The 12,934-nt window shown below is 48.4% G+C and overlaps 1 protein-coding gene across 1 annotated transcript in view; it reads right to left on the bottom strand.

Annotated features, from left to right (window-relative positions):
- TTC9 (tetratricopeptide repeat domain 9) overlaps positions 1-4,587 on the bottom strand; it is a 29,057-nt gene extending 24,470 nt beyond the window's left edge. The window contains exon 1 of the mRNA XM_047079756.1: positions 4,161-4,587. Coding sequence (XP_046935712.1) covers positions 4,161-4,587 — 427 coding nt within the window. The remainder of the gene's footprint in view (positions 1-4,160) is intronic.
- Between the last annotated feature and the right edge of the window lie 8,347 nt (positions 4,588-12,934).

Genomic DNA, 12,934 nt, shown 5'->3' on the forward strand with positions numbered 1-12,934 from the left:
CTCTAAATCGATGGGAAAATGGGTAAAATGACATGGTATGGGCTTAACCAAAGTCCCAGGGTATGCCAGTGATAGAGGCACAAGCTGACTCTCATCTAGCCTTCAGATCCAATGCCATGGCCTGTTGGCACGCATCTTTACCACTGGCATTTGAGTCTCGAATATCATTTGAAAATACCAACAAAGTCATTACATGTTGCAACCTTTTGATCACACCCCAGCTGGGGCCACCACAGCCCCACAGGAATCATGTAGAGCTAAAGGCCCTGCCTTTCAAGAGATTCTGCACAAAACATTCCAAGGCCCCAGGGGAGTCTTGTGTCTTGTTCAAGGTCAACAGGAGTCGATCACCAGGCCAACACAGGCTTCCTTGGCAGCTTTGGTAAGGATTAGATTCCTGTATCTCCCCAGGCAGGTCAGAGATCTTTTCAATCACTGTGTCAAAGTCATTTGAAATTCTGAAAGAACAGGATGCTTCCCATCTTTTTTTTTTTTTTTTTTTTTAATTCCTTGAAGAATAAAACAGGTAAAATCAAATCCAGGGGTCTTGAGGCACTGGCCAGATCCCTCCTAATCAGGAGGGACTCCAAGCCAGAATGGACCACAACTATGGGCACGTTGATAACTGCTCTCACACCCTTCATGCGACCTCCTCGAGTCATCTAAGTGGATTTTTAGACTAGCATTTCTTAGCACATTCTAGCTGCCCTCTTGTTATTCTCTTAGAGCCTTCCATGAAGAGTACCAGGGTTCATCAGATCTAAGTTTTCTCCAGAAGCCTCACCACAGCATTTTATTTGGTGCGAAGATGCCCTCGGCAACAGAGCCTAATCCTCTAGGTACTTCTGGGCTAGTCCAAGTTCCTTCCAAATCCCAAACATCTCCCTCTATGGACAGCTGATGTCCATAGGACATCATAGGAGGACAGATCCTTGTGGGCACGAACATCTTCAGGCTGCTTCCACCAGGAGCTGGCTGGGCCACTCAGCAGGCACTGTGGCCCAGATGGAAGGGTCAGTTGCCTTTCTGCCAGAAAGAATGTGCAGCTGCTGTCTCCTTCCTATTAGCAGGCGTGAGGGGGACAGGGTACATTATGGGCGACACTGCACTGTTGTGTCACTGACAACAATAACAGTGATCTTTTCTTCCCTTGCCATCCGATGATAATTGTAAGCCCACACTTAAAATGTTCATGTTCCCATTTTGAACAATCTTCACAACAAGATTTTAATGAAACGTAACAGTGTTCCTGGCATAATGGTAAGTGGAAATAAAAGCAGGAGATACAGGAGGTCCTTGCTTTGCGAGCAGTTTACGTTTATGTGTAGGAAAAAAAACACAGGGAGAAAATACATCACAAGGAATGCCTTTAGGTGGTGGGATTAAAGGTAATTTGGTATTTTCTTCTTTAAACTTTTTGATATATTCTAAAAGAAAAAAACACTTTATAGGTACGTATTACTTTTGTAATCTGACAAGAAAGGATACTTTCCTATTAGCTAGAATTTCTGAGATCGTAGTAACAGATTTAATGCATTATCCCAAAGGAAATCAACATCAGGCTTCTCCCTCTCCAGGTGACTTCCAGGATCCCCTCTCCCAGCTGAATTTTCTATACAGTATACAGATTTTGGCTTTGACACGACTGCTCAGCTTGTAATTACTCTTCTTTTCTTTTTCATTAAAAGTTGAAAATATTTAGAAATAGCCCTACCAGGTTTTTGAATTAAGGTACTGTATTACTTCCTCCTGGTTACCAGGGCTCAGATCCCCCAACAGAATTTTTCAAGGGTAGGGCTCTAAAGCCCACCTGACCCTGGATTCAGGGAGACAGAGGCCTAGAGACACTTACTTTGTGCATCAAGGTGTGATGACAAGAACATTGATTTTGAACTTGAGTGGCTCTGGAACCTTGGGTTGTTTTTTGTTTTGTTTTGTTTTGTTTCTCTACAATCTCTTAGCAAGTTGGTGTAAAGATTAAAAAGTGCATTGGAGTGTCTGGGTGGCTCAGCCGGTTAGCTGTCCGACTTGGGCTCAGGTCATGATCTCGTAGTCCGTGAGTTTGAGCCCCCGAGTTGGGCTCTGTGCTGATAGGTCAGAGCCTGGCGCCTGCTTCGGATTCTGTAGGTCTCTCTTTCTCTCTGCCCCTCCTCCACTCGCGCTCTGTCTCTCTCTGTCTCCCTCTCTCTCTCTAAGATAAATAAACATTAAAAAAAAAATTAAAAAGCACATTGTGCGTGAAGTGCCCAGCGCAGTGCACACAATAAAGTATTAATATGAAGAGTGGTGAGTGCTGGAGAAGGCAGCAGTGGGGAAATCTGCTCCTGTACTCCCCGTTCTCCCACCACAGAAGTTTTCCAAAGTGCCTGGGGCGCGGGTGGGGGGGGGGTGGGGAGGGTGGGGAGGAGCTGGCGGGACCTGAGCCCCACCCTGACTGGGCTCGCCTGACCCAGGACACGTCTTTGGTTTCACCATGGAAATGTAACCACTTCTGTGGTAGGAGATGGGCAGTCCTAGCCACAGGCCAGCAGCCAAAAGCGTGGGGTGAGGGGCAAGCCTAGAATGCCCATGGACAACACTAAATATTAAGACTCCATTACCACTCTGAAACCGCCGCATTAGTGATCCAGAGTGCCTCTTCCTCCACCCACGGCCACTCTGCCCTTTAACTATTCATCAGGCGGAAGCAAGGATGCCAGAGACTTACAGGAAATAAAGAGAATCAAGCTGTACGTTATGATGGACCAAGATAGTCCATCTGGCTATACCACTACTTTATCTGCCGCCATCATTGTTAGCACCACCATTTTTACAGCTGCTACTACCACCAGTCTATTAATCCTTTACATTTGCAAACTACAATTCATAAAGTGGCTGGGTTTTGCCTGGGTCGGGATGATCCTGGACATGGCATCACGGGAAGACAGAGGCAGGCTGGCACTAGCAACCTCAAAGGGAACAGAGCAGAATCACTGCCAGGTTTTTTTCATGCCCCGACCGCCTGCACCCCAGACACATCCACCATCCCCAGCCACACCCAGTCACTCTCTCAAAGTGACTCTGCCCCAACTGTCCGGAGCTAGTTTTAGGCAACTTCAAGGGTTAGGAACTAGGAGGAATGGCCTTTTACTTGGCCAGAGGAGCTGGACCATGCCCAAATCCCATCAAATGGGGTGAGAGAGGAGTAGAGAGTGCCTTTCAAATATAAGGTCATCGCGTCTGCCAACATCTCCCACCTTCTCACAGCAAGGCCCTGGAAAGACCCAGACTCTTCCTTTTGTTTTTGTTGTTGTTGTTTGTGAGGTTTTACATTTTCCTGTGCCAAAGTTAAATTTTTAAAAATGTCTGACTTTGACCTAAATCCCCAAAGTGAACTCTGGAATGTGTATCTCGCCTTCTCATCCCAACAGAAGGGTCCCCTTTTTCCAAATCAGGCCCAGCAGCCAGCTGGGGAGAGGACCAGCGCTACAGGGAGGGAGGATGTTACACACAGCTCAAGCTCAACCATGAACTAGCTTCCCTTTGAGATCGCTCTCTTCACCTGGCAACCGGGGGCCCCAGCAGAGCTGAGAGAGAAGAAAGTGGCATTTTGGAATCCATTTTGCTCAAGATGCTGAAGGCTCGTGGCAAACTGCCCTTTGCTACTGAGGCCAAGGGAACTTGGGGAAGGACCTTAGCCTTTGGGATGCGGTCAGTTGAGGGCAAGGTGAGGGCGAGCTCTGGTGCCAATGGTACCCGAGGAGGGCAGCCACTGGGCATGCGGTGGGTGCGGGTGCCCACCCTGGGCGCCACTTCCCGCATTTGGACCCAGGTCCACTGGTGAGCGGTAGCAGCAGCGATCGCCACCAGGCCAGCTGGGTCCCCTTCTGTGTGTCCAGTTATTTTTAGGTGAGATTTACGACGGACGAGGGGGAAGGGACACGGGATGACAACGAGTTTTGGACGGTATAATCCTAAAAGTCACTTTTTCCAAAGCGCCCCCCTCCCGGGTTCTCCTTCCCGGAGCAGCACGGTGCCAGCGGGGAAGCCGGCAGCGCGGGCGCGCCGCAGCGGTAGGCTCGGACCCGAGAGCCGGAGGGGGGGCCCCTGCGCCCGGCGCCGGGCGCCGGGCGGGGGGCGGACGGGCAGGGGAGGAGGGGCGCGGGCGCGGCGCAGCTCACCTGCCAGGCTGTTGTAGCAGTCGATCTCGATGGCTTCCACCGTCTTGCTCTGCTCCTCCGAGAGGCGGCCGGGGTTGGGGGCCCCTGCCGGGGAGGCCGCGCGCGAGTCCCGCTCCTGCTCCGCGGGCGCCGGCAGCAGCCCCTTCAGCTCCAGCAACGCCCTGTGGTATTTGCCTATGGCTTCGCGGAATTTCTTGTCCTTGTAGCACTGCGCCCCTTGGCTCTTGAACTCGTGCGCCCGCCGGATGAACTCGGCGGGCTCGGCCGCCGCCCCAACCTGGCCGCGCGTCGGGACCCCGCCGCCGCCGCCGCCGCCGCCACCACCACCGCCCGGGACGCACAGTGGCGGCGGCGGCCGCTGCGCCTCGCCGGCCGCGGGCGGGCTCGGGTTCCCCTTGGCCGCGGTCGCCGAGCCCTTCCTCTCCATCCGGCCGCCGCCCGGCGCCCCGCGCGCGCCGCGATCCGCCCGCCGCCGCCGCCGCGCCCTCCCGGCTTTAAAAGCGGCGGGCGCCTGCTCCGCGCCTGCCGAGCTCGGCCGCGGCCGTGACACCCCGCGGCGGTCTGGCGCCCCGCACTCCCATTCTCCTCGCCAGCTGCGGGAGGCTGGTCTCTCCTCCTCCTCCTCCTCCTCCTCCTCGGATTGCCGTCCCCTCCCTCCCTCCTTCCCTCCCCCTCTCCCGCGCCGCCCGCCCTCCTCCTCCTCCTCGCCCTCCTCCCCTCCCGCAACCTGCGGGCGGTGGCGACCTGGCCCTCGCGCGCACGGGACTAGCGGGATGGGGGACCGCGGGCCTGATTGGGGTGGCGGTGATTGTCGCTGACCCGGAAGAAGCTTGGCTCGCCCGAAGGAGGGGAGGATTAATGACAAAGACGGCCCCGTTCTCTCCCATTCAACCCAACCTTCGGAGACGCGCCTTGTCTGCAAGAGACCGATGGGGGAAGGAGAGAGAGAGAGAGAGAGAGAGAGAGAGAGAGAGAGAGAGAGAGAGAGAGAGAGAGAGAGAGAGAGAGTGTGTGTGTGTGTGTGTGTGTGTGTGCGCGCGCGCGCGCGCGCGTGTGCGTGTGTGTGTATTTAGGGAGGGGGTCCGCCAGCAACCAGACGCATGCAGACTCACCCTCAATAGATTACTTGAAAACTAGAAAGGAAGGTGCGGCGAGGAGCAAGGGGCGTAGGCACAAGCCACCGAGCTTCTTGTTCTTTGCAGTCAGGCAGTAATATTTTTAAGGTGGCAGGGCCTCTTTTTTGTGTGGATCCAGGTTGTCGCCGAGGTGTGTCTCCCTCTGTGGCCGCCCAGGCGCCCGGAACCCTGTGCACTTCGGCGTGTGGGGCGCGGTATTCCAGGAGCCGCTGACACCTCTGTGTGCCCGCAGCTGTGCAGAATGAATCACAGATCAGAGATGGAAAACACCTGTTACTGCTGGTCATCGGGCTGGGCGTGCATGCGTTCCAGTTTCCATCGACAGTGCCCTTTCTCGGGAGGTTCCATTCCTTCGGTTGCTCTTCCAGCCTGTCTGAGTGTCGGCTGTCTGCTGGGAACTGGCTGCCGTGAAGGGACAAAGATATTAGAGTGTGAGAAGCACTGCCCTAGACAATTCGCAAAGTCCAGAAACGCATACACCCAGATATACTCTGCTAATATTTTGGTGTAATTCCCACCCTTTGTGTTCTACATCCTTATTTGTACAAAGTACTCTTTTAACCAACATGAGAGGTAGGGAGTGTTATATACAGCTTCCTGCTCTATTTATGTTCAATTGTATGTGATTAAATAGTCTTTTAAAGCCTGTGATGAATGAGAACTGTATATTGAGTGGACTGGGGTATCTTGAATCATAAGGGTGGACATTTGTTACACGCAGAGTTGCCGTTTGTATAGTATTGAGGGCTTTTATTTGGGCAGGATCTTAATATACTAAATTAAACTAAACCTTGTGTGTTACAGTATCTTACTTTTCCAAGTGCGTTAACATCTTTAATCTCATTTAAAACTCACGTTAGCCCCAGAGAAGAAAAATAATTCTTTAGTCACTCAGTGAGTTTGCATTGTTTTCTGAGAAGTGAAATACCATATTATCGTAGTGGTTGAGAGGCTTTGGACTTCAGGTGCATGCTGGGTTTCTGTCTTTGCTGCTTCTGGGTAAGTTATTTGTCATTTGAAAACGTCAAATTCCCTCACTTGTTAAATAGGAATGAATACTACTTCCTTCACAGAATTGTTGTGAAGTACATTGTAAGTGTGCATTTAATCATGCGTCATTAAATCCTGTCATTATTGGATCCCCTGATAATTTTTAAAAAATTTTTAATCTTTATTTATTTTTGAGAGAGAGACAGAGAGACAGAGTGTGAGAGACAGAGAGACAGAGTGTGAGCAGGGGAGGAACAGAAAGAGAGGGAGACACAGAATCTGAAACAGTTTCCAGGCTCTGAGCTGTCAGCACAGAGCCCCACGAGGGTAGGGGAGCGTGGGGCGGGGCTCAAACTCACGTGAGATCATGACCTGAGTGGAAGTCAGACGCTTAACCGATTGAGCCACCCAGGCGCCCCGGATCCCCTAATAATTATGGTAGATTCTTGTTAATCCATACATATTTGCCAGCCCCTGGCCCTTTTTACTATGAGGTATTCTATCAGGTAGAGTGAAGAGAAGAAATTGGGGGTGGGGTGCTCTGAGTTTTTGTCATTAACTTCCCACTCAGGCAAGTGGAGATCCAGGCCTGGCTCCGAAATAAGATATGAATTGGGTCGTGACAGTCACAACTATGTAAAGGTGAGAAACACTGATGTGCCGATTTGCTTTTTGTCATCCTCCCATGTCCTGGCTTAGTGGTGCCGCATATCGTTCTCAGATTTTGAGCTTGAAGACAGGGCTGCAAGAGACATGTAATCCACGTGGTACTATCCTGTGTCTGAAACAGAGCTGACGCAAGAGCTTAATAGTAGCTTGGGTGAAGGAGAGCATGAGTGAGGGAGAGAATATTATGGGTGGGGGGATGGAGCGAGAGATTTACTATGCCCATCTGTCCTGCTCGGCAGAGCCGTGTGTGTATGTCTAGAACTGTTCTGTTTGCTTGTTTTCAGTGTGCTTCTGTCTCCCAGCCACTCATTGGTAAATGTGTGCTGGCTTCTCAGAAGTGATCTCCTTCCTTCCCATGGAATTAAATAGATGCCAAAGAGAATTTCTCAAACACCCTTTCATTAACGATTGACCATATGCAGAGCACTATTTTGGGAAGCAAGCAGAGATTGAAATGACAGTTTGGGCATGAATTTAGGATTCAGAAACTCAGTACTTCTCAAACTTTAATGTGCCTGTCAATCCCTTGGAGATCTTGTTAAAACGCAGTTCCCTCATTCTGTTCATCTAGGGTAGGGCCCAAGATTGTGCATTTCTAACAAGCTGCTAGGTGATGTTGATACCGCTGGTCGAGGGCCCACATTTCGGGGAGCAAGTATTTAGAGAAAAGGGAAGGCTCATCTCTCCCCTTCTCTCCTGGCCTTTGCCTTCTCCCAGAGAGGACCTGTTCATCGGATCGTTCAGATTCCAGGAAATTAATTGGGCCACATTTAACAAGGGCAGGGTTAGGAACCTCCATCAGCCTTTCCTTCTAGCTCATGCAGCAGGAGTAGGTATGCTGAGCCAAGGCCTCCTCTTGGGATCTGGCCATCTTGTTTTCTCTTCCTCAGATGCATAGCCAAACATACTTTTTATTGCTGTGGTTTCTGGTCCCGTGTGGCAGGGCAGAGGGTGGGAAGAGGTCGGTGTGTAGTGGGGAAGGAGAAGCTCAGGTGGGCCCTCCCCGTCAGCTGCTTGCTCCAGCCTTGTTTTCACAAGAGAACTCTGCACTAAGAGACTGAGCATTTATTCAAGTGAAAATAAAGTCGTATTTTGGTTTCTCATCCGTTGATGGCTCTTGAATGTATTGCTTGTTCATGAGCCTCACAGGAGAGAGAGATGATTGAGCCACAGTAGGTCCTTTGACTCAAACCAAAACCTCTCCTTTTATTCCTAATAGGCGAGTGCTGGGCACGGGCAATCCTACGGATGACCTCACCACTAATGGAATAACTCATTACTGCTGAGATACATGGGGAGGTTTCTCAGAGAAGGTGTATGTGGAACTATTTTGATGGAAAGGACTTGGTGTGGTACACAGCAGAAGGCACTGTGCTCCTGCTGGCTTTATGGGTCTCAGACGCTCTGTCTGCCCTGCCTTCTGACCTTGTTTCTGGTTCCCTGAGCCTGTGCCCTTCTCCCTGCCTACTGGTCTTAAAAGACGAAAGCCCCCTTTCTTTCCAAGCTCACTCTGGAGCTTGCACACCTCCTAAACAGATGGCGTGTGCTGTTTTCCCCTTCCTTCAGCTCGGTTTCTTAAGCATGTGCGAAAGACATGCATTTGAATCTCTTTTATACTAATCTCAGCTGTTCAGGGTTTGGTCACATGCCAACCAAACCAAAGCTATTTGGGGGATGTTTTTCTAATCGCGTTCAACTTCACAATTTACCTGAGAAAATTACAGCATTTCCAGTACAAGTTTTTATCCACATTCAACCTTCAATCCTCCCTCCGTGGAAAAGTGGGAGGTTTTTTAACCATTTCCTGCGCAGATGTAGCATTAGCTGTATGAGGGCTAACGTAGGCTTCATATTTTCACTCATCTCGCATCTGTTCACTCACCTCCAACCCAACAACAAACTTCTGTATAATTCCAGGGTCCAGTTCAGTCTAGCCTTATTTAGAAAAATGAGGCCTCTCTGCCTATCCTTACCCTCGGCTACTACTCAATCCGCTTTGCACCCCCCAACCTTCTCATCTCCAGTATCAGTTATGGCCCTCAGTGGGAGCCATGATACCAGCTATCTGGATCTGCTAGCATGCCTTCCTTAGGGGATTCTTCCTTCCCCTAGTCCATGTGATCCTGGCGAGCTGTCAATCATGGCTGAGGTTTCCCCCTCCCTCACTTGCTATAGCACCTATTCCGGGCTTGGCCAATCACATTACTCCATCACCCTATCCCACAGTGATTGGTTGGGGGGGGCACATGACCCAAATAGAGCCAATCAGAAATTTCCAGGAGATTTATAAACAAGCATTGGGAGAGAAAAGTTCTTTAAGTTGGGAGGATTTGAGGTGGAGGCTATCAATGGCCATCTTGCTCACCCCCTAGAGGAGTATCTCAACAATGAAACTGAACACAGGCCAAAAGGATATGAGGAGAGACAGAGCTCCCGTGGTTATCAATTAAATTCTTGGATCCCGTAGGTTTATTTTAAGTTTACTTATTTATTTTGAGAGACAGAGGGAGTGAGCAGGGAAGGGGCAGAGAGGGAGAGGGAGAGACAGAGAATCCTAAGCAGGCTCCACAGTGTCAGCACTGGGCCGCATACGGGTCTTCATCCTACAAACTGTGAGATCATGACCTGAGCTGAAACCAAGAGTCAGTCACTTAACTGACTAAGCCACCCAGCTGCCCCAGATCTGGTAGTTTTTAATGCCAGAGACAGTCTGTAGTCCCCAATGAACCAATGAATTCCCTTTTATACTTGAGCTATTTTGAGTTGTCATTTACAATTAAAAAACGATGCATTTATATATTCCTTGCCAGGTATTTACCTCTTCACCCACCACTATTGCCATCCCAGCTGGGCTGCTGTTACATGTGGCTGGTAACTATAACCGTGCCCCCCTGCCTAGAACACATTCATTTTTAAAATTCTTTTATACTTATTAAAAATAGTTTATCCATGTACCCTGAAGTTTGTCTTCTGGGAAATTTTAAACCTAGAGAAAGAACGGTATAACAAGTCTTCAAGAACCCACCACCCAGCCAGCACAAACAATTACCAGCACCCAATATTTATTGCCATATGTTCAGTTTTCCATATGTTCCATTCTCTCACATCTCTCTCTATGCCTTTGGACTCAAGTTTCTTGTGTGTTTCCTTTTTCCGTATTTCTCATTTGCTTGTTCTTAACAACATTAGGTCTTTTAGCTAAAGCCACCTGATTTGCTTCAAGTTTAAGTACGAGGTGTCACCCCTCCTGTACAGCCTTACTGACCTCCATATACAAGTTCGATGTTCCTTTTACGCTTTGTTCTGGTAGCTCCTTTGTCATGCTTTTCTATTACATAGCAATTATTCATCCAGCAAACATCCACTGAAAAATTTCACCATTTCCGGCATTGGAGATCTATCAATGAACAGAGTAGGCAAAAATCCGCATCCTTATGGAGTGGAGGGAGTCTGACAATAAACATCATAAATAAGTTATATAGGATGTTAGAATGTGGTAAGTGCAACAAGAAAAGGGTGTGTGTGTGTGTGTGTGTGTGTGTGTGTGTCTTCAAATTTTAAATAACAAAAAGCAGATAGGCCACACTTAACTACACTGCATAATGCTTATCTGCTTGCTTTTTGTCTCTGCAACTAGACTGGCTACTCGAAAGCAGGAATGGTATCTTAATTTTTTTGTAGCCCCAATACCTATTATAGTAGTAAACACTTTATAATAGTTGTGGAATGGATGGGATAAGCAGCAGAATACAAGACACTGACTGGAAAGACTGTTGGTGTCAAGGGAGTTTTTTTGGTTTTCTTTTATTTTTTTTTAAATTTTTTTTTTAACGTTTATTTATTTTTGAGACAGAGAGAGACAGAGCATGAACGGGGGAGGGTCAGAGAGAGGGAGACACAGAGTCTGAAAGAGGCTCCAGGCTCTGAGCTGTCAGCACAGAGCCCGATGCGGGGCTTGAACTCACGGACCGCGAGATCATGACCTGAGCCGAAGTCGGCCGCTCAACCGACTGAGCCACCCAGGCGCCCCTGGTTTTCTTTTAAAGATCGTACCTATAAGTGGAAAAAATCCCAACAGTACTCTCTATAAAAGAGCATATAATAGGGGTGACTGGGTGGTTAAGAATCTGACGTTGGATTTCGGCTCAGGTCATGATCTCACAGTTTGTGGGTTTGAGCCCTGTGTGGGGTTTTGTGCTGACAGCATGAAACCTGCTTGGGATTTTCTGTCTCCCCCTCTCTCTCTGCCCCTCCCCTGCTCACATGTGTGTGTGCATGTGCTTACTCTCTAAATAAATGAACAAACAAAAAAACAAACTTTTAAAAAAAGGCGAAAAAGACCAGATAATAAAAAGAAAAGTTCTCTTCTACCCTGGATTCATTCCTTCAAAATTCTTCCCAATGGGCATTCACTGTGACTTGTTTCTCATGCATCACTCCGGTTTGTTTATCTATCTATCTACCTACCTATCTATATTAAATTCTAAGTATTATAAGTCTCCTCATCTCTGCACTTAATATTTAATTTCACCATAACCCTATTAGGTTATTATGGCACTCACTTTACAAAACAGAAACCTGCGATTTGGGGGAAGTTAGGTAATTTGCCCAAGCTCACACAGCTCGGAAGCAGGGAGAGGGCCTGCTTGACTCCAAAAGCTATGCTTTTTGCCACCTTTGGAGTTTTAGGATGTCTGCTAGGGGTGAGATAAAGAGGATTTACACAGACTGGTGGACTGTCTTAGATAATCTTTAAGAGTCTTTAGGAATCTGGAAATGTGGGGCGCCTGGGTGGCTCAGTCAGTTAAGCATCCGACTTTGGCTCAGGTCATGATATCATGGTTTGTGGGTTCGAGCCCTGTGTCAGGCTCTGTGCTGACAGCTCGGAGCCTGGAGCCTGCTTCGGATTCTGTGTCTCCCCCCTCTCTCCCTCTGCCCCTCCTCCACTTGTGCTCTCTCTCTCTCTCTTTCTCATTCTCAAAAATAAATAAACATTAAAAAAATAACACTATAAAGAAAAAGAATCTGAAAATGCTCTAATGCTGTGCCACCCCACCATCCATCCTCTGCCCTTTTCTGTCTAGCTTTGTACCCTGGGAAACTGACCTGTGCATCAACTGGGCTCTTTTGCCCTCTTGCTGCTGGTCAGCTTTGCCCAAAGGAAAGCACCAACATGATGGGACTGGAGGATGGGAGTGGAGAAAGATTAATACATTTCTTTCCCATTCGCTCCCTGCTTTGGCACCATGGTTTTGGGGTGGCTGTGTCCCGTCATTACAATAGGTATGATTGGGTACCCCCTACTCCTTGGGCTCACCTGTCAGTGGACTCTGGTAACACAATTTCTGCCTTTTGCCCAAATATCTTTCCTAGCTCGCTAGTCTCTGGAAGCTTCAACATTCTTCTTGGTTCCTATAACCATTCCCACACTTCTGTAAAGAGTCTCCATGTGAAAAGTCTCCTTAGATGAATCATTAGAGTTAGATTTTGTTTCTTGTCATGACCTTATCATAAATGCTATTTTCAGACGTTGTGCCTTCCGGGAGATTCTCAAAGACCTGATACTACAAGACCCAATGACATTTATCTTTCCTGGTAAAACTTCAGGTTAGTAGGGTTAGGTATTTGGAGCTAATCTGGCAGCAGTCTATTGGCCAAGGACTGAGACCTGTTCTGCTGTTGGTATGTGAGATTATGAGTATGTGCATTTTGGGGTCATTGTTCCGATTCTCATAATTGTGTGTGTGTGTCACCAGGTATTCAACATTTTAACACACACACACACACACACACACACACACACACACATCCCTTTCCCTTACAGAATGGCTGGAGAGATGTATTGGTTATATACAGCTACCTAACAAATTATCTCCAAATTCAACAGCTTAAAATATCATTTATTATTTTTAAATGCTTCTGTGGGAGCATCTTAGTTGGGTGTTCCTGACTCAAGGTGTTTTAGGAAGTTGCAGTCAA

This window comes from Lynx rufus, unplaced genomic scaffold, assembly GCF_022079265.1.
Source record: "Lynx rufus isolate CCGP_SWC_20201006 ecotype Redwood Valley unplaced genomic scaffold, mLynRuf1.p SCAF_17, whole genome shotgun sequence".
NCBI lineage: Eukaryota > Metazoa > Chordata > Mammalia > Carnivora > Felidae > Lynx > Lynx rufus.